The sequence below is a fragment of the Dryas octopetala genome, chromosome 1, assembly GCF_963921425.1.
Source record: "Dryas octopetala chromosome 1, drDryOcto1.1, whole genome shotgun sequence".
In the NCBI taxonomy this organism is placed as follows: Eukaryota; Viridiplantae; Streptophyta; class Magnoliopsida; order Rosales; family Rosaceae; genus Dryas; species Dryas octopetala.
This window is the reverse complement of record NC_141366.1, coordinates 29221535-29242129: the sequence shown is the minus strand read 5'-3', so window position 1 is coordinate 29242129 and position 20595 is coordinate 29221535. Positions and strand designations below refer to the sequence as shown.

General features: G+C 37.5%; 2 protein-coding genes across 6 annotated transcripts; one reads left to right on the top strand and one right to left on the bottom strand.

The window, feature by feature from the left end:
* The first annotated feature begins 633 nt into the window (after positions 1-633).
* NF-YA9 (nuclear factor Y, subunit A9) lies at positions 634-6305 on the top strand. 5 transcript variants are annotated; one of them, XM_086249479.1, is made up of 7 exons: positions 634-752; positions 1625-1726; positions 1976-2250; positions 2344-2459; positions 2627-2698; positions 4446-4610; positions 5423-6305. In XM_086249479.1, the coding sequence occupies exons 3-7, from the start codon at positions 1989-1991 to the stop codon at positions 5849-5851; spliced, it is 1044 nt and encodes a 347-aa protein (XP_086105605.1). In that variant the 5' UTR covers positions 634-752; positions 1625-1726; positions 1976-1988; the 3' UTR covers positions 5852-6305. The 5 variants fall into 5 exon arrangements, with proteins under 5 accessions (XP_086105605.1, XP_086105596.1, XP_086105624.1 ...); XM_086249470.1 differs by having other exon boundaries at positions 1951-2250; XM_086249498.1 differs by lacking the exon at positions 1625-1726 and having other exon boundaries at positions 635-752; positions 1951-2250; positions 4446-4601.
* Positions 6306-7054: 749 nt separating this feature from the next.
* Positions 7055-12625, bottom strand: LOC147299582 (translocation protein-like protein). The gene is made up of 5 exons (XM_086253039.1): positions 12491-12625; positions 10614-10928; positions 9918-10119; positions 8168-8396; positions 7055-7853 (listed from the first exon to the last, which is right to left on the bottom strand). The coding sequence occupies exons 1-5, from the start codon at positions 12587-12589 to the stop codon at positions 7592-7594; spliced, it is 1107 nt and encodes a 368-aa protein (XP_086109165.1). The 5' UTR covers positions 12590-12625; the 3' UTR covers positions 7055-7591.
* Positions 12626-20595: the final 7970 nt, after the last annotated feature.

Here is a 20595-nt window from a genome sequence, read left to right as displayed (position 1 = left end):
AACTTGTTGGGCCGTATGAGACCCAAAAATAAAAACTTGATTAACTATGGGCTGGGCCATAGATGGGCCTGACCTGGATCTTTCTATTCCGTTTACCCGTTTTTGGTGTTAAAGTCAAGGCAAGCTTAATTGTTTATTGGCTGTGGACCTCACCATTCTCACCAAGAGGTAAGGCACTCACCTTCCTGGTCGCTATTTAGACTCTTCCCGGAAAATGTTAAATTTACAAGGACACGTGGCTAATGCTGCTGGCGTTGTACTAGCGGTGTGGTCCCCCACTTATAAGCCACGCGTTTTCCGGACTTCGCTCGTCGAGTGCGCATCACGTGGGCCTTAAAATATTTCTTTATTTTCTAATTTCTATGTTTCCGCTCGAAGGTTTTCTCTGATAGCCTCACCCAAGTGGACCCCTATCCTTTCCTTGCCGTCACTTGACAACCGGCAAGTGGCTCTCACCCGTTCCCAGCTGTCCCGTTCCCAGACTGGCTTCACCCTCCAAAACGACTACCCAAAACCGGTGTAGCAAGTTGCCAGTTTACTACGGTCCACGTGTCGAAAAGATAAATTCTAGAGCAATTATGTGGGTCCCGAGGTGGGTGACGAAATCGTAACCTTGGATGTGGAATTTAAATAGGGGAGCTCTTCTAGTACAGTTATATACTGTGAGATTGTATGGAATTGCAGAGAAATTGTGAGATTCCGAGGCCCAAAATCTAGGGTTTTGTTTGGGATTGGCTTGTTTCTATCGGCAAGTAAGTCCTCTAAGAGTTTCATGATTTAAAAATTAAAAATTTAGAGATTCGGATTATAATATTCAATTTAATTGCGTGGTTGATTTCTAGGGTTTTCGAGAATTGGGGTTTTTTGTGTGTGTGTGTGGAATTTGTTGTTTTTGGGGATTTTGATTCGGTTCTCTCTCTGTCTATGTGGCTATTGCATGGAATTGTGATGTGGTTATGTGAAATTTAAGATTGTTTCCTGTGTAATAGAATATTGCTTGTGTTCTTTTTGGTTGCTGAGAGAGAGAGAGAGAGAGAGAGAGAGAGAGAGAGAGAGACAGAGAGAGAGAGAGAGAGAGAGAGAGAGAGAGAGAGAGAGGGGGTTAAAAGGAGATGCTGAATTTTGTAATCTTTTACTATTTGGGTATCAATAATACTTCACCCAATTGAGCCTGATTGTTGATACTGTTATCTGGATTATAATTTTGTAAAAGGGAAGTGTATAATTCAATGATGAATATCTGTTACATAGTAAATTGTGGTTACTATGTAGTTGTAAATTAATATTTGGAGATGAAGATGTTATATGGATTTACTTGGTTGAACTTAGTTCAATTGTTCTGCATAGTCTTTTGGAAACAACCAAAATGAAGCTTAGCAGTTTCAATGTTGCATTTTTTGGGTTTGGCTGCTAAAAGTATATTGAGTGAGACGAGAAATTGAGATTTTAATCTTTGATTTTAAGCTACTGTGGAAACTGATGAGGAAAATTCCCCTGCCCAGTTCAGCTTTGTATAAATATTTGGACTAATTTAGTTTTTGGCGTCTTGACGTGAAAAGGTTAAACACAGGGTTTGCTACATTCTACATTGTAATTTCTATGATATATTTTTTTTTCTCCAAAGGTTGCATTTTTGACCTGTGTTTCAAGCCAAGAGGTGTGCATGCGTTGGCATAAAGATTTCATATTTTCTCAATTATCAAGAAAAGAAGTGCTCCATTCGTTGGTACTTTAATTTTCTGTTTCACCCTTCATGGTTTTGTTTGTGGCTTTGTGTTTTGGCTACGTTTCTTATTTATGTGTATATTAAGAGAAATTCTTTTATTTGTAATTACTGACTTGTATTTGTGTTTATTATTTACTTGTGTATAGAATTAAGAGATGCATAGGTAAATATAACATAACATACAAGGGTGTAGAATTAACATATGTGAAATTCTATGTGTATAGAATTAAGAGATTGATCTCTATCTAGGGATATTTGAGGCATGCAGCCAAAGCCTGAAACTGAAAATCGACTACATGCTGATCATCATACCATTCCACCTGCCGGTGTTTATTCAGAACCGTGGTGGCGTAGTGTTGGGTATAACCCCATCTCCCCGACAATGACAGGGGGAAATGCATCCAATTCATCAACAAATGGTGGTTCAGAGTCCAATGATGATCAATCTTTGTCCAATGATGGAGCAAATGAGGATGATGATGATGATGCCACCAAAGAGTCACAAATTACATCTCCACGATCAGGTAGCACTTCATATTATCTCTGGTAATTGGGTATGATATATTTTTTCCTTTCTAGTAGGATTCAGTTACTAAGATTATTTTTTTCAATTTCAGCTGGAAATTATGGGCATGAACGCCAAAGTGTGCAGCATGTTGCATCCACTGTACCTACAGTGCGTGATGATTGCCTCGCGCAACCACCACAACTTGAACTTGTGGGTCACTCTATTGTAAGTTGATTCTACCTATTCCAAGATTATTGCCTCATGCATTCGATAGATTTTGCTGATAGGTCATCTAATATTGAACAAGGTTCTGTGATATTTGAATGTGTAACTACATGCTTGTATGCTTTTGAACATAAAGAATTCCTATTATTCTTGCATTTGTTTTTCAGGCTTGTGCATCAAATCCTTATCAGGATCCATATTATGGGGGAATGATGGCAGCTTATGGACATCAGCCTTTGGTATGTACACAATAATATCCTTATGTGCAATAGCATCTTACAAAATAGTTTTTTTCTATATTTATAATTTCTGTCTTTAGAATTTCTTTTTGTCCGCTTTATATATCAATATCTACTTTTCCCTTTTTACATATATTTTCTATTAACTCTAAATGCTAAATAATTGCTTCCAAGATTAAAATTGAGTAGCTTTGTGTGGCACGTCTAAGTCCAAGTAATTCATTCTATGCTTTCAACAAGTAAAAGTTGATTAGATTTGCTTAAATTTATCCAATAAAATTTCTTGTAGTATATGGATAATGAACCCATAATTTATATCGTTGATATGTGGTTTAGTATAGTCTTTTCAAGATTGAAGAGATTAATGAATCTTTTAGAGAAACGTTTTGACACACAAATAACATGTATCAAAGAAAATAGAGGGGTTACCTTGGGCTGGGTGGGTGGGTTTGGTGGGAGGGGGGGGGGGGGGGCAGGTGTTCCCCTGCATTCAATGTTGGATTGTCGGATATTATCACACACACACAATGATGCAATGAATCGGTTTATGAAAATGTTATTATTTCCTTTATTCTCTACACAAACATATAAATTTTTTTTGTGTATTAATCTTTTCAACATCTAATATGAAAAGATTGATATTGGTGATAGGAGTGTTCAATATATATATATATATATTTTTGTACCACACAGTTTTCGATGGTAGTGAAAGTTGTGATGGTAGTTGAGCTTTATTAGGACTTGGAACTGAGGTCAACTACAATCCTATCTACTTAACATTTTGGATTGGGAGAGGCCAAAAAAAAAAAAATGGACTGGGAAGGGATTCGGTCTGATTGGGTAGGTGAGCAAAAGGTTAATTCTTCCATAGAATGCATTCTGTTATTAGTAGATGAACCCCAAGCTTGTTATGGGCTTCTTATGATGTATGGCTTTATGGGGTTTGAATTTGAAGAATGATTTGACATTCATTTAAATGAAATTGTCCAATTATACATATGGAAAGAAGCAAGCATTTATGTACGGCTTTAAAGGGTTTGGATTTGAAGAATGGCTGACATCATTCCTTAAAATGAAATTGCTCATTTATACATCTGGAAAGAAGCAAGCTTTTAATGATTAAATTTTCTCTCGGGTCTTTTTTGTGTAAGCAGTTATTGATGTGTTTTCTGGGTCTAACTGATTGTCTTCTAAAACTGTCTGATTCTTCTGTATATGATTTAATTTCGCTTTTTATTCTATATTTTCATGATCTGATTCTTCTTAACCTTATTTTTTTTTCCCTGACTAGTGGTTGTTTAGGGCTTTGATCAACGAGAAGTTTCAAGCTTTCTTATATCAATTATTTAAATTCTTCTTGTTTTAGCCTATGTGCATTCTGTGCATAGTTGGAGTTTTCTATGCTTGGGAATATTCAATATCTCCTTCAGTACTTTCTCTTATCCCTTTTCCCTGTTATTATTATCTCTCTACACCCTTGAATCTTCTTTTTCTCTAAACCTCTTTTGATTACTAAAATTTCCACCATCTAAAGTTTGTGGCAATCCTAGGCCAAAATCCATCTTTTGTTGTCCTATATCACAGTGGTGATGTTGATAAAAATGATTATTAGTGAAAATAATTTCCAGCTCTTTAAGTTATACTTTTTGGTATGCTATGAATTTATTGGTGGGTGGATTTGGTCATTATTAAACCTCTTGATATATAAATGTGCCAAACTGTCAAATGTTTTGTCTCAATTGATCAGGGATATCCTCCTTTTCTTGGAATGCCACATGCTAGAATGCCTTTGCCTCTTGAGATGGCACAGGAGCCTGTGTATGTGAATGCAAAACAATACCAAGGGATCCTAAGGCGAAGACAGGCACGTGCCAAAGCAGAACTTGAAAAGAAGCTAATAAAAGTGAGAAAGGTAGAAATCGACTTGTAGACACAAAGCACTCACACAATCAATATGTTATATTTCACATATGTGCTGGTGGGTGTGTATGTTATGTTATATTTACCTATGTGTGTGGAGAGATTTACCTATGTTATGTTATACACCCTATGTGTATAGTTATGTTATATTTCACCTATGTGCATGTATTTGTTATGTTATGTTATATTTCACCATTGTGCATGGGCGTGTTATGTTATATTTCACCTATGTCCGTGTGCGTGTTATGTTATATTTCACCTATGTCCGTGTGCGTGTTATGTTATAATTCACATATGTGCCATGCTCTTTAAGGTTTGTCCATTTACACAAATACACACAGATAAAATATACATACTGAGTAATGGCTTTGCACTGGCCATGTGAAAGTTAGGATGAAGTGTGCATAGTGGGAATCATTTCCACCTCACTGCAACAATGAAAGCATGTGCTTTCTTCGGATATACATTTATAATGTTGTAACTATGGAGTACTTCAGCGAGTCTGTCTCATATTAATTAATATTTGTTGACAGTTTGCTAACTGTCTGTTAGTGAAATCAGCTTATCGGGGGATTTAATGCTGTTTACAACAACTATATATAGGCGGCTTATTATAAGAGATGGGATAAACAGTTGAAGATTTGGATTTTGGGGTGTGAATTGTAGTGTATAGGTGTTGGTGTGATAATATTTTTATCTGTTACCAAATTCAAATCAAATTGTTGGTGTTGTGCTACTATGAAATATGAGTGTATTTGGAAGCCTAGCTGACTTTGGTAATTTGTTAATTCTCATGTTCTACAGCCGTATCTTCATGAATCACGACATCAACATGCTATGAGAAGGGCAAGGGGTACTGGAGGGCGTTTTGCAAAGAAAAAAGATGGTGATACTTCAAACAGTGCTGGTCAAGAAAAGGGCACAGGATCTGGTCCAACCCACTCATCACAATCTGGCAGTTCATCAGGTTCAGAACCCTTGCCCTCGGATTCTGCTGAAACATGGAATTCTGGCAATAGTCGACAAGCAAGAGGATCCCAAGTGCATGACCCCTATGCAGCTCACAATTATGTAAATGGCAGTGGCTGCTACCAGACTAATGTTGGCTTGCAGGCTTCGTCAATGTATCATTCCTATTCAGGCAAAAGAGGGGAAGAAGGAGACTGTACGGGCCAGCAACGGGGAATCATATCTTCAAATCAGTCTTCACGGAGGCGTCTTGCCATCCAGTGAACCCCTGGGAGGCAGATGCCAAGATATGGAGGATTGGACCCCCTTCCCAGAGAAGGGGTGAATCCTCCTGGTTCTCTGTTGACAACACTCTTTGGCAATATATTTGCTAGGCGGCAATTCATTCTTGGCTTTGTTCTTGCGGTTGTGGCATGGATGAAAATGGAAGAAGAGATGCTGTAATGGGCCATCTGGCTTCTTTGAAGTCCTTTGATGCTTCATTTCATCCTTCTTCCTATTTTTGGCTATTGTACAGAGTAGTTTTCCAGTAATTCTAAGTACATATGAAAGACAGAATTTAAGCGACCAGTACTCTAGATTTAATGTACAAACCATCTTTGTGTATTATGTTTGCGACCTTGATTTTCTGAGTGTGCGGTAGCTGAGAAATTGGAGTTTCAATTCTTTGCTCTTCCATACCAACAATAACAAGGGAGAATATCGATGGCTATTGGTGGATTTTTTGCTCTCTTGCATGCTTGATTATGCCTCTAGCGAAATTAAATCAAATCTGAACCATTTGACTGATTCTTAAGACCATATATTGGCTAAATCACATAACCATCTTGGTTGGGATTTTGAAATTGAACAAATTGCTTCCTTTTTCTCTATGCTTTCTCAATTGATTTAGAAAAGTCAGTATCTAGCAAAGAATGGCCTTATAGGTTGAGGCTTGCGGTGCTGTAGCTATGTCTTCCTCTTTCTCTACTTGTGGTGCTTTCTCAATTGAAGTAACATTGTCTCTGCAGCTCCACCAAATAAATCAATTGGATACAGTGAGAGTCGATTCCAAAGGAGTAGCTTATCGAAGTTTACACACAATTCCGGAGTTGTATTTTAAAACTTATTCTCCATGTTTTCAAAACTTATGGGGTTTTTGAATTTGTAAAACAAAAAACTGTTTTTGCAAACTGCTTTTGAATTTCTTAATTACACAAAAGCTCAGTCGTGTAAAGTTTGGTTCCAGAACAAACCGGTGTACATTATGGATTAGTTACTGTGTTCTGGTGCTACATGAAACCTCAACACGAATGTTGAACTTCTAAAGAGGCTTAGAATAAAAATTGTAGTGTTCATTTCCTTTACTGTGTAGTGTTCATTTCCTTTACTGTATGCGTTAATTCACTTGACTATTACGATCCAAGTGGTCATATAGAAAGAGTCACTCAGCTGTATAATATCCTCGATCTGTAAATCCAACATAAGGAGCACAATTTGTAACTAACTGATTTATTGTCTGAAGAACAATACTTGGGGATGCCTCAAGGTCACCCCCCCCCCCAAATTCTGATTTCGACAATATCAACGCATGATCGAAACCATTCACTTTTTAGATTACCTATTATAGATATTCAATACAAAAAATTAACTAAATCGAAAATCGTTTGATTATATAACTGTTGTCGATTAAATTAAAAAAATCAACGATTTGATAAGAAAATCACTCTTTAATTGAAAATCATTTATTTTTTTATTTAATTAACAACAGTTATATAATCAAACGATTTTCGATTGATTTAATTTTTTGTATAAATGATCTTTAATATGTTATCTTAAAAGTGAACGGTTCTGATCATACACCGACATTACCAAAATTAAAATTTAAGAGGGTGAGGTGACCATGAGGTACCCCTAAGGGGTGACCCAAATATTGTTCTTGTCTGAATACATGGTTTTACACTCGAATTTAAAGGCGAAGGGTAAACAGAATTTGGTGTTCTTTAGGTATTGCATGATTTATACTCATATATGATCATGTGTTTGTTCGTCACTATTGTCTAGGTTTTCATCACTAGTGTCTAGGTTTTCACTAACGTCTGCCTCATCTTGCTCTGTGATAGTTTCTTCACCCATGCCATCAGGTGGTATCACCTCTTCATCAGTAGAGTTGCTTGGTTCTGTCGCATTAACCACAGGTTGCTGCTTCTCCATTATCCCTGAAAGCGCCAATCTTGGATTCCATTCAAGAACATCATCAATTATGTTCGATACACGTTTATGATACCTGCAAGAATAATAGAGTTGATTTTTAGTATGCTTTGCAAGGACAAAAAGCAGATTACTGGTTTAGCAAGTCATCAGGCAGAGCAGTGGCTCGCAAACATGAAGCAAGATGGATCAGCAATAAGGACCCCAACAAAAAGATTCAATATAAAGGGAAAAAGATTGTAGATTATTCCAGATCTGAAATTTCTAAATCTTGTTGTGTAGTCACACTTCGTCCCTTAAGCAATAATGTGACTTTAACTTCATAGTATAGTGAGGCAGATGATCAGCCTTAAGTGCTATTTGGGTATATAAGTAGATTTCAGAACTGACCTGGCTCTAGCAGCTTCATCAGGGGCATGGTGCCTCAGCAGCAATATGACAAGCACAGCAACTACGGCATAGAAAATCCTTGTTGTCCATTTTGGTCGCTCCTCCTCATCTTTCTTGGGCCAGAAACGGAATAATTCTCTCAAAGTAGCTTCCTCGGCAAGAATGTTTGGGAAAAACCAAACTCGCTTCCCCAAAATAATATATAGAGCACCAAATATTGCACCTCTAACTGGAAATCAAGAAGAAATAAAGTTAAAAAAATTAATGTTTATGTTGAATATGACAAGGAACAGATCATTACAGGAGCAATCATTTACATAAATAAATCCGGAATGTTAAGATTATTCCAAAATTCAGGAACCACAAGATCACTAAACAGCCCAGCAGAAGCTTGAAGTCAACTCAAAAATCTATACACATATTGTGAAGGTTTCTAGAGTACATAATGAATACTTGAGAGATGTTTCTCCATCCAAAGAAATGCAACTGTTCAAGACAACCAGGAATTTGTAATGCCTAGGCCAAGACGATGGAAACCTGATGATAAAAACAACTGTAAAAGAGGTGTGGTTCTTCCACTATCAAGGACTGTTTATTTAAATCTGGAAATAAAATTCCTACTAGTTTAATCTATGACCAGGTGGCAGCAGTGATGACACTCTCATAGCTGTATATATTTTTCCCCACTCTACCCCAATTCCATTTGAGCTAGAACTTATGAGCCTCTTATAGGTAATATTGACATTGATATTGTTGATTTACATAAGGGTTTGATTCGGATAGCTTTTAGAATAGAACGTCAAGAAATATAAGATGCATGATTATTGAACAAGAGTCATAAGCTTGGAAGAGAGGCAAAAGGCAAACACAAATTAGTCTGCTAATACTTGCAATGGAAAAAATGGAAAAAATGGAAAAAAAAATGGAAGTCACAAAGTCCTAAAAACTATTCAAGCTAACTAGCAACTGTGCTTCTTGTAGATAAACCAGCAACAAAAATTTCTGTCATCACTAACAAGTAAACATTGGCTTGGTCTCTCACGGAAGAGGGGGAAAAAAAGAAGACAATCTCTCATAAAATAATTGGACCTTCATCAATGGGTAAGGAACACTGAACATAACGATGAAACAGACAACAAGAAGCGCAATGCCAACGTGGCATGCCATCAAAGTAACAATACTTTCAAGTGCCCCTTTTATACTGCAGACCTAGTACAAACTTCAAAAATTGATAACTAAGAAACATACTAGAAATTCATCCATTCCTTGGCAAAACCTGACAGACTGATTGCTTTAAAGACGATGCAGTACAACTATAGTCATTTCTCACTAGACTAGAATAAGGAACTGAATCCATTGATTAAATAATATTAACCAAGAACGTATTAACCTAACTTCATCTTGGTATCTATTTAAATGTATAGGCATAATTTTACAAACATGTCACTGATACAGCCTGGCTTTTGTTTATAAGTAAGGCAGCCTCAAACCAATATAAATTTCTAGGCATATTGATGTCCAAAATATGACTCACGTACAGAATTGTTGCCAAGTCCAACACAGCAGCAAGTGTAATACAATAGTCCAACTTTTTCATTCGGGTCAAAGGTACGGACCAAATTTTTTCCTCTAGGATCCAGATCATGGTAAAACAATAAGGTTTAAAACAGGAAAAATAACCAAGATGTGAGGCTCATAAAGGATAATGTTAAACTAAATGAGAGCAAATAACCAGAAGTTCAGAGCTTACAAACAAGTAGAGAGAAGAAAAGCAGCAGGACCCCGAGACATGAGTAGAGAATTAGTAGCTTGCACCGATGGGGATATACAGGAAACAAGCAAATTGCCAATGTCAAAACAGGCCAGAAGAATGAGAGGAGCGTCTGCCAGAGAGGTCTCCGTTTAACAAAAGTCCACGCAAAGAAGGCATCATTCTCAGAAAATACTTGGTCCTGTAGACAGTCAAAGAATTAATAAACATGATGCAAGGTGCCTAAACGTTTTACAAACAATTTTCAAAGTTTTACAAAGAAGCACAAACAATTTCTGGGCAACACATGCATACAAAGTACAAAAATTTTCCCATTTAACAATATAAAGAAATTTTAAATATAGCATAAACACATGTATAAAAATATACCAATCTAAGGATAGTAAAAAGGGCACAACAATATCATTTCATGAACATAGTTACAAAGTAGATGTGCATAGCTTTGTCAAATCTACCAAGTGTATAATCTAAACTGCGTCCATAGTACCAGTGTCACGAATCATGATAATTGTACAAATACAGAATGAAAAAATAAAAACAATGAGACCATCATTAACATGAAAAAAGAGAAGCAAGAAGGCGCAGGCTCCTAATTGCAAGGGCAGCAAGCTACTTGTTCAAAAACAATTAAAAGGTTGACTTACTGGCTATCCAGGAAAAAAAAGGTTAACTTACCGGAAAGATCTCCAAATGTGCAGGCCATGTTGACAACTTCTTCTTCCCAGGACGAACAGTTTTCACCACACGATCACAGCGCACTAGAAGATTCTTTCTCAGTAAAACATCGGCAATATCTTCAGCTTCTAGGTTCCTATCTGATTCTAGAATATCTTTGAGCTCAGGATGATTTCTCAAAAATCTTACAAAATCCTTCCCTCTAAAATATTCCACTCGTGTCTCCTGTAGAACAGCCCACCTAGACACCAAGTCCTTATGGTCTCTCACCTTCTCTGCAAACAACTGGAACACATCCTCCTTGGTAGCTTGTTTCTGAAAGAATATAATGTAGAAATCAGAAAACAAGGAAAGTATAAGCTACAAAAAAGGAAACCAGTTGGCCAAAACATCTTTCCTTGAAAAAAAAAAAAAAACATCATTGGGCACAGATAAGCATCAACCCAGGAAATGTATATTCAAGAGAAAACAAACACTTGCCCACCACTAATTACCTAAAGTTGAGATAATTGAGTGACAGAGAGGAAGGCATCATAAGCACTCATGCACACTAACAAATTAAAATGCAATTGCAGTCTCACAATGCAGGCAACACCACCTAAGTCTGCAATGCAAAATATCCACAGATATAATTATCCAAGCTATGTTCGAAGTTGTTTTGGAATTTGGTCAGGGACTCTTTCACCATAGAAACTCAATTTTGCATGCTATGTAGAATTATCCAAGAAATCTCAAAGAGAAATAAACCCTATGAGAATCAAGTAATTATAACCGCACCAATGGCACATCATCTATCACGTATTATCAAATATTTTTCTTTCTTATAAATATAAACCAATTTATCATCTAAGCTTATATTATCTGAAATCTAGGTGTTTTCCGATGACAATATAAATCTCGTATTTTGCATGCTTGGCCAAAGGAACATAACAGAAACACAAAGTGAGTTATCATTCAGTTGAAGAAATTCAATTCTATCACAGCCTGTAGTACTTTACAGTATCTGAAAAATATGTAAGGACTCAATCACAATGTCGAAAAATTGAAATCCTCCACTTAATTTGCCTCCAATGATAAGGCTCATAATTCTACTTCCAAAAAAACAAAGTTTCATGTTGGATTGAATTTAAAAGGTTGACGTGAAAACATGAGGATATCACACCCGGAAGATATTAATTACAAAGGGAGGTCCTCTGTAAATGGCATTAACTTATAGTATAGATGTAGGAAGTGATCAAAGGAAAACACTAGGAAGCAATTTCTCTTTTGGAGCAGTCTTGGAATCTACATTTTCTTTTCATTGCTCATGTAGCACTAGGTAAAATAATTCTTACCGGTCACACAAGATATAGAATGTGATCATCGTTAATCTGAGATCTAAAATGTGAGGGCACAGAACTTGTAAGCCATCTTCTGATGCATCTTGCAGTGGCCTCATACACTTTTAACACATTCTGTTTTCCTCTGCTGGGAAGACTTTTTTTTTCTTTTTGGCTAACCAAGTTGCTCATTACAAGCCATGTCTATCCACCAAGCCAAAGATGCCAAGAAAACAAAAATGAGGACATACAAAATCACACTCATTTCAGAAGCTCTACCCGACACAACAAAATATCCGATTTCAATTCCAAAACAATTAACAACATGATGTTCAAAACTGTCGACTCATTTCCTCTCCTACCATTTTCAGCAACCGAAGAGAGCATCAAGGAAAACAAGTGCTTTTCACTATATACACATGTTATTGCACGAAGAACAAATCAATTAGCAATTTAGATTAACCATATATACATATATACACACAAAATTGAATTGCATATTTCATAAATGTTAAACCCTAGATCAGGGACGAGAGAGAATCAGATGAAAGAACAAACCCTAGGAGGAGTATCAGAGTTGGAATCCCTGCCGCCGTTTTGAATAGCGCCTGATGACCTTCGCACCCTTTTCTTCTCTGCCCCTCCTGTTCTCTTCATTTCTCCTCTATGCCTTTCTGCTTTTGCTTCTCTCAGTGTGCGTTTTGTTCTGAATGAATAGACAAGAAACAAAAAAAATAAGATTTATTTACTATTTCGCCCTTGAAAGTAACTTCTAGTCTAAATTCACTCCCTAAAGTTTATTTTGTATCATATTATCCCTTAAAACTAATTCTTGTGTTTCATTTTGCCTATTTCCGTTAATTCTAGCAAAACCACCATTTGAAATGCTGAGCTGTCATGAGCAAAATTATAGTTCCAAAAATTACCATTTGAAGAGAATTTTTTGAAACGGTTGTATCACAAAAATTTTTTGGGGGTGGGGGCGGGGGCGGGGGCGGGGGTGGGGTTGGGGGAGGGAGGTGGGGTGAGGCTGGGTGGCTAGGTGGGAGGAAGTGGGACAAACTGGGTGGGGGGAAGGAAGTCAGGGTGGGGGGCGGTGCTGGGTGAGACAGAGCTAGGTGGGGGCGGCGTCAATGCTGGTTTGGTGGCTGGGCTGGGTGGGTGGTGAGGTTGGGTGATAGGGCTCGGGAGGGGGAAGGGGAAGAGAATTTTTTTTTAAAAATAAAAGAATTGGGTGCTGAGTGACTGGAATTACAATTTTTCCCATGACAATTCAATATTTCAAACGATGTGTTTGCTAGAAATGACAGAAGTGGGCATGGAGGAACACGAAAATTAGTTTCATAGGGTAATGTGATACAAAATAAACCTAAGAAGGTGTATTTAATCCTAACTTTTAAACACTTAACTTTTGTAGACCTCCAAAGACTTTTTTAGACTTTCATAAGAAAAAAAATGTAGGATGAGCATACTTTTCTAAAAAATTTACAACTTGGAATATATGAGCCGAACTAGCCCATGTCAAGCCCATTATATAATGCCAATCCCAAATGATCCTCTAACCCAATTCATATCAATTGCAGCGTTAAGCAGCCATTGCATCTGCAGTAGCAAATGGGCAGCCACTGCATCTGCAATACCTTTGTTCTCTTTTTATTTTTTTTTATTTTTATAACATTTTGCATTGACTAGAGATTCGATCAGAAGCTTTAAAAACCTGATCTTCTCGTAGTACATGTATAAAGATTCCTTGCACATTTTTTTTCTTTGCAATTCCATTCTGATTTTAATAGCGTGAAAATGTATTATCAGATTGAGATGAGAACAATATTTAAAGTTGTTGTTTGTTCTTTATCATGGGAAAGGGGAATTGGCACTTAGTGTAGAGTTATAAGAAAAAGTTTGTTGTTGACATTTTTTTTTTTTTGGATTCCATGACAATAATGTAATTTATTAGAAGTCATTGAAAGTCTTCTACATAAAACTCTATTGTAAGTCTATAAAAGTCCATGAAAGTCTATCATAATTTTGTTAAGTTTATAAAAGTCTATGCAAGTCTATAAAGTCCATAAAAATCTATAAAAGTTTATAAAGTCCATAAAAGTCTGTTACTTAAAAAAAGTATTTAAAAATCATAATTGAATACACCCATCTTAAAATAGAAGTTAATTTCAGGAGGCGAAATTGTAAATAAGTCAAAAAATAATAAAATAATGAAAATTGCATTTACTTACATTATGGTTTATTTGCTAAGGTAATTACATTAATAGGTGGAAAGAAATTTTATTGTAAAATATATTTTTCTATTTTTGTTCTTTCCTTTTCGACAAATTAGTGTGTTTTTTTTTTTCTGACATTACCATTTGCTTTTGGGCAGGGTGAATAAACTTTTTTTCCTTTAAATTTTTCTTTTTCACATTTTTATTGAATTTTTTTTTTGGGCAAGTGACAAATAAATCACTAAATAATTTATATTTATAGATTTCTGAATCTACTTTTTTGTAATTTCATTTTAGTCACCATTGCTAAAATGAAAAAATAAATAAATTACAATAGATCAATAAACATATACTATCATGCATATTTAAATTTGTATTAGGTTTATATTTGACTGTTAGGCAACAAAACGACTTAGAGTTTGGGTCTCCAAAACCCCAATTCTAAAATAGGAATGGCAATGGAGGACAGGGGGTTGGATATGCTACCTCCATACCCATAATTGAATTTAATTTTGGCGTTCATATCCACCCAATCCTCAGATTGTTCAATTTGAGGATTCCCTGTACCCATATCCTTGCGGAATGGGATTCCCATCCTCATCCGCCCCATTAGTTTAAAAAATTTATTTTTTAAAGTTTTTAACAAATAAGTTTACTTTAAAGGCACATAATATAGCTAAAGATAAAAAAAATCATATTTGACCAAAAGAAAAAGATAGTTCAAAACTAGTTATATACATATTATATGTTAATAATATAAATATAAAATTATTTAAAATGAAAATATTATAATATATTTTTCCATTAATAAGATTATAAATAAAATAAATAAATAAATATAAATTGTTGATGCTCAAAAATGGTAGAGCACTCAACGTCGAGTCAAATCACGTGGACCTGTTGACCTCCCACTGAGAGAATGACACGTCGAAGTAGGGTATGAATGCATAGCTGGGCCTAACTAGTGAGTAGTGGTGAAAACGTAATATCCGAAGCACCTTGCGCAAACACACAAAAGTGAGCGGGAAGGGCACCGGTGTGGTACCGGCCAAACCTCCTCCGACGCTCAAGTCATTGTCAAGAGAATATTTGAACAGAGTGAATGAATAATATAATAATGAGTGAGTCCCATTTTCTGACAAGAAAGTACCCCTTTTATAGTACTTTTGGAAGGGTATCAACCAATCTGGTGATGACACGTGTCCCTTGTGACGACTTGCATTGTGGAAGTGCCACGTGTCACCTGTTTCGGGGATCCGAATGAGTTGACAATGGTCCAAGCCTAGGAGGCTGAAGTTTGGGAGGCCGGAGCCTAGGAGGTCAGGGGCTAGGAGGCTGGAGCCTAGGAAGGGCTTTAGTCTTTAGGCCTAGGAGGTCGGTGCCTAGGAGCCCAGGAGCCTAGGAAGACCTTTGCTTAGGCCCAAACGACATGACGCTAAGTCTTATGTGACTTGTTGTTCTGTCGAGATGATTCGTGATACGAACATATATATATACAAGAATGCTCTAAAACTAATTAGTTTGTAAGTTAATACAAAGCTAACTACCATGTTGGGCTCACCACACAATGTAATCTCAAAATCCGAATCGTCTATTTTTTAGGCCCTACTTCAAAGATCATCCTTGTAAAAAATCTTCAAATTCGGAAATCATTTAGTCATTTGATTGTAACAACAACTATTTATATGTTTTTATCAAAAACACTGATCGTTTATTTATTTGATTTCAATTAGATGACTAAATGATTTCCGATTTAGTTGATTTTTTGTAATGATGATATTTGAAGTATGACCTAAATAATTGACGGTTCGGATTATAAGATTAGTTATGTGGTGGTTCCAAAAGCATGGTTAGTTTCGTATTAACTTACTAACTAGTTAGTTTTAGAGCACTCCTATATATATATAATTTGGGGCGTGTTCGGGGATGGAAATTGCAATACCATCCTCGCTCTATACCAGATATGATAATTTCGAAAATCTTCAAATCCATAACCATACCGAAATTTTCCCCCCATATTCGCCATGTTCGGTCCCGGTACCCGCGAGTATTTTAACGCACAATTTTTTTGTCAACCTAAACTCTATTTCTAAACTCTAATCCTCGATCAAACCTCTTTTCTAAATACTAAATCAAGGCCAATGCCAAAATTTCATGCCCATAAGGCATAACTAATGAAAAAACAGGAATGGGCAAATTTGTAATTTTTGATGCACCAAAATACATGACATCATCAAGTGGATTTGGTCTATTGACTAAAGTGTGATAAATTTCACAACCTATTGACCTTTATGGGAAAAAAAAGCCCATAGAGACTATTATGTAATATTGAAACGTTTTATTGATTTAAATGGAATTATCTATTTTTTCTACTTAGGTAGCACATAATATGCAATCCAATGTGAGAATGTCATATAATTTTTTTTTTTTCAACAGAGTATCATATTTTATTTAGATAGTGTAATCGTTTTATTTATCAACCGTATTAACTTACATAATATAATAAACTTAATTTTGATGGTTTAGTCATTAGGATATTGGTCATGCTGGTAGTGGTTATGTTCTTTGTAATTCTCAGTGTTAGACAATAATATATGGATGTTTGCTTATTGGTTATGGTATGCTTATGTTCTTAAGGGTAAAGCACTTGGTCTTCTTCAAGGATTGATATAGATGTAGCGACTTCATATTGTTGTCGAATGTGATTCCAAAGTTCTCATTGATCTGTTATTGTCTTCAACTATGCCTCTCCAAAATCGTCAATGAAAGGATGGAGTACCTCATTCATCAATCGCATAAAAGTGGCTTGAGCATTACATAACCCGAATGACATAGCCACTCAAAAAGTCCCTGCTTTATCTTGAAAGCAGTCTTCCATGTGTCTTCTTTATGGATGCAAACTTGGTGATAGCAAGATTTGAGATCAAATTTTTTAAAGTAGCAAGCACCATGTAGATGATCTAAAAGGTCATCAGTCCTCGATAATGGATACCAATTCTTGATTTTTATTTTGTTGGGTGCCCTGTAATCAACATACATACATCATCCTCCATCTTTCTTCGACAAAAGAAATGGTGAACAGCTAGGCTGGATGACTCCTCATTCAAGAATCTCATGTACCTGTCTCTTGATTTCTTCAGATTCTGTTAGAAAAGTGTGATACAAACCCAGGTTTGGTAGTGGTGAATCTCCACGATGGTAATCCTTGTACATCCTGAAATAAGTCATTGAGTACGTACTCCTCATGCAATTTCCAATATTGGAACATTGTGAAGGTGATAAAGACAATATAGATAGGGTCACAGCTCCCGAACTCTACTCTTGTGGCCGAATCATCAATAAAACAAATTGTCCACATAAATTGACCAACCTCTTGGCCTTGGTTACAGGCTTTTCTGACAAGAAAGTACATTTTTTATAGTACTTTTGGAAAGGTGTTAACTAATTCGATGATGACACGTGTCTCATGTGACAACTTGCATTGTGAGAGTGCCACATGTCACCCATTTCGGGGATCCGAATGAGTTAGCACAGGTCAGAGGCTGCAGCTTGGGGGCCGGAGCCTAGGAGGTCGGAGATTAGGAGCCCAGGAGCCTAGAAAGGGCTTAGTCTTTGGGTCTAGAAGGTCGAGGCCTAGGAGCCTAGAAAAGGCTTAGTCTTTGGGCCTTGTAAGACCTTACTTAGGCCCAAACGACATGATGCTAAGTCTATGTGACTCGTCGTTATGCTAAGAGGAGAAGTAGTACGAACATAAGTCTCCTAAGTTTCCGAGCAAAAGGTACTTCTTGGTTGGGAACTTTGTACATAAAGAAGTCCGAACAGAACGACAAGTGACCACATACTTGTTCCTGCTTAGGGTACTGTCCAAGAGTCTCCTAAGTTCCTTAGCAAGAAAAGCTGTACCGTAGGAAAGCTTGGGAGGGTGAGGCATGAAGGATCATAAATTTTTTTTTTTTGTTAATTCTAATTACTCCGTACTCCGAGCCAGAGACACTTGGCAAAATCTCAATGAATCCCACCCTATTGAATGGTGGGATATTGCTCTTGTAATTTAAAATTTGAATTTAAATTGAAAGCCCAAATATAAAGGGCCCAACCCACCTTCACATTTATTTGTTACTGTTGAAGAGAGAGAGAGAGAGACCTAACATAGTGAAATGAGCACTGTGAGTTTCAGAGGGCTGGGTCGGAATAGGGCAGTAGGTAGGATCTCAAGGCTCGGAGGGTCGGAGCTTGCCAGTGGGTCGGAAGCCAAATAGAAGAAAGGCTGGGTTGTAGAGAGGCTCGGGTCGAAGACCTTGGGCTTAGGCTTGGAGGCTGTGAGGGGATAGGGTCAGAGACTTCACAGGTGGGCTCCGAAGTTGCGCAGGTCGGAATATCCCGACGAGCTGCTCGGGTTGGAGCTTGTGGCTAGACGCGAAGGGTTGGGCTTGGAGCACCGAGTCGGAAGTTGATGGGTGTTTGGAATTGGGCTCAAATCACTGTGCGTGAACCTTAGGTCGGAAGAGAGGCAAGTTCGTGGATCAGGCCGGAAGGGGGATGCTCGGGTAGCTTAAGTGCGTCGGAACCGAGGCGTGAAGCTAGGTTGTAGCTGCTCGGGGTTTGAAGCTCGAATGTTGGGTTTAGTTTTGTTTATCGGCTCGAAATTGCGACGTTGTTCGGAGGCTTAGAATTGCGACGTTGCTGGTTGAAAGAGTTATCAACATACAAAGACCAACTTGGGCTATTCGACCTGATTGCCGGAGTTGATGAAGTAGGTGGGCCAGTGGTCGATACAATGGTGGAGGAGGGCTCAGTCTCGGGTAGGAATGTGGATTATGAAATGAAGTCTGCAATGGCTTACCCTTTTATCATTAGAAGTGGGCGGTAAATTAAATTCACTTAACTCGATAGACCATTTGATGAGTCGGCTAGAGATCTCAGGCCATTACAAAACTTACCTTAGTGGTTGGTTGGTCAGAACCACAATAGGGTGAGCCTGGAAGTATGGGCGGAGGCGTTGAGCTGACGTGACAAAGGCGAGGGCTAATTTTCTATCTTTAGATACTTGGTCTCAGCATCTTGGAGGGCTTTGCTGGTATAGTACATCGGGTGCTCGACCTTATCCTCAAGTCGGATTAAGACCAAGCTAGTGGCTGTCTGGGAGACGAACAAGTAGATGAGTAGCTTTTCCCCTAGCTCGGGTTTAAATAGTAGGGGTGATTTACCTATATACTCCTTAAGGTCTTGGAAATCCTTCTTGCACTCGGGAGTCCAATCAATGTATTTTGTCCGAGCCTTGAGAGTTTTGAAGAATGAAGCACAACTATCGGTGACCTTGTATATGAATCGTGTCAAGGTGACGACCCAGCCTGTTAGGCTTTGGACTTCCTTATAATTCTGAGGGCATTGCATGTCAATCAAGGCTTTGATTTTCTCAGGGTTTGCCTCTATCCCCCTTTGGCTAACCAAGAAGCCAATGAATTTTTCCGAAAATACGTCAAACGTGCACTTGGTAGGGTTCAGACGCATTTGGTACTTCTTGAGTACTGAAAACATTTCTGAATGTTTGTGAACGTGTTCTTTCGCCCGGACACTTTTGACAAACATATCGTCCACATAAACCTCCATGGACTTGCTGATATATTCGGAAAAATTGAGTTGATCAAGCGTTGGTAGATGGCCCTATCATTTTTTTAACCCGAAGGGCATGACCTTATAATAATATAGTGTTCGGTCAGTAATGAAGGCAATATCGTCTTGGTCAAGGTTGTGCATAAGGATTTGGTTATAGCCGGAGTAAGTGTCCATGAAACTAAGGAGCTCATGACATGCTGTGGCATTAACCAGCTTGTTAATTCTTGGAAGGGGAAAGCTGTCCTTAGGGCAGGCCTTGTTGAGGTCAGTGAAGTCCATGCACATTCGCTACTTGCCATTAGACTTTTTGACCATCACAACGTTGGTAAGCTAATTCGGGTATGAAACCTCACAGATAAAACCTATTTTCTGTAACTTACCCACTTCCTCCTTCATAGTAGGATAGATCTCTGGTTTGTATTTCCTACATTTCTGTCGGACAGGACGATGCTGTGGATTAATGCTTAGGCGATGAGAGATCACCTCAGGAGAGATCTCAGGCATATCATTATAGAACCAGGAAAAGACTTATGTGCGAAGGAAACAGATGAGTTCTTCTCTGAGACCAACAGCCAATTGGGTTCCGACCCGAACCTTGTGGTTCGGGTGGGTAAGTGATATGGGAACCTGTTAGTTTCTAGGATTTGTTAATGTTGGCTATTTTCCGTGTCAAAACAATTGTATTAATTTGTATTTATTCACTCACAAGCTCTAGGCTAGATTTAGGACAAGGTCTGCTGCTTTGAAGAAGTCAAGAATGAACAAGTCACAAGGTATACTGCACTTCATTCATTTCATGAAATTAACAGATTTTTGTCTATTTGACTA

Excerpts from the sequence above, each read along its gene's own strand:
- LOC147299582 (XM_086253039.1), bottom strand. The coding sequence starts at position 12,589 with ATGAAGAGAACAGGAGGGGCAGAGAAGAAAAGGGTGCGAAGGTCATCA. Across the intron at positions 8,397-9,917 it reads TTTCTTCTCTCTACTTGTTT|TTAGAGGTGCAATATTTGGT; the intron begins GTAAGCTCTGAA and ends CTTGATTTCCAG. Across the intron at positions 7,854-8,167 it reads GATGAAGCTGCTAGAGCCAG|GTATCATAAACGTGTATCGA; the intron begins GTCAGTTCTGAA and ends TTATTCTTGCAG.
- NF-YA9 (XM_086249479.1), top strand. The coding sequence starts at position 1,989 with ATGCAGCCAAAGCCTGAAACTGAAAATCGACTACATGCTGATCATCAT. Across the intron at positions 2,460-2,626 it reads AACTTGTGGGTCACTCTATT|GCTTGTGCATCAAATCCTTA; the intron begins GTAAGTTGATTC and ends TTTGTTTTTCAG. Across the intron at positions 2,699-4,445 it reads CTTATGGACATCAGCCTTTG|GGATATCCTCCTTTTCTTGG; the intron begins GTATGTACACAA and ends TCAATTGATCAG.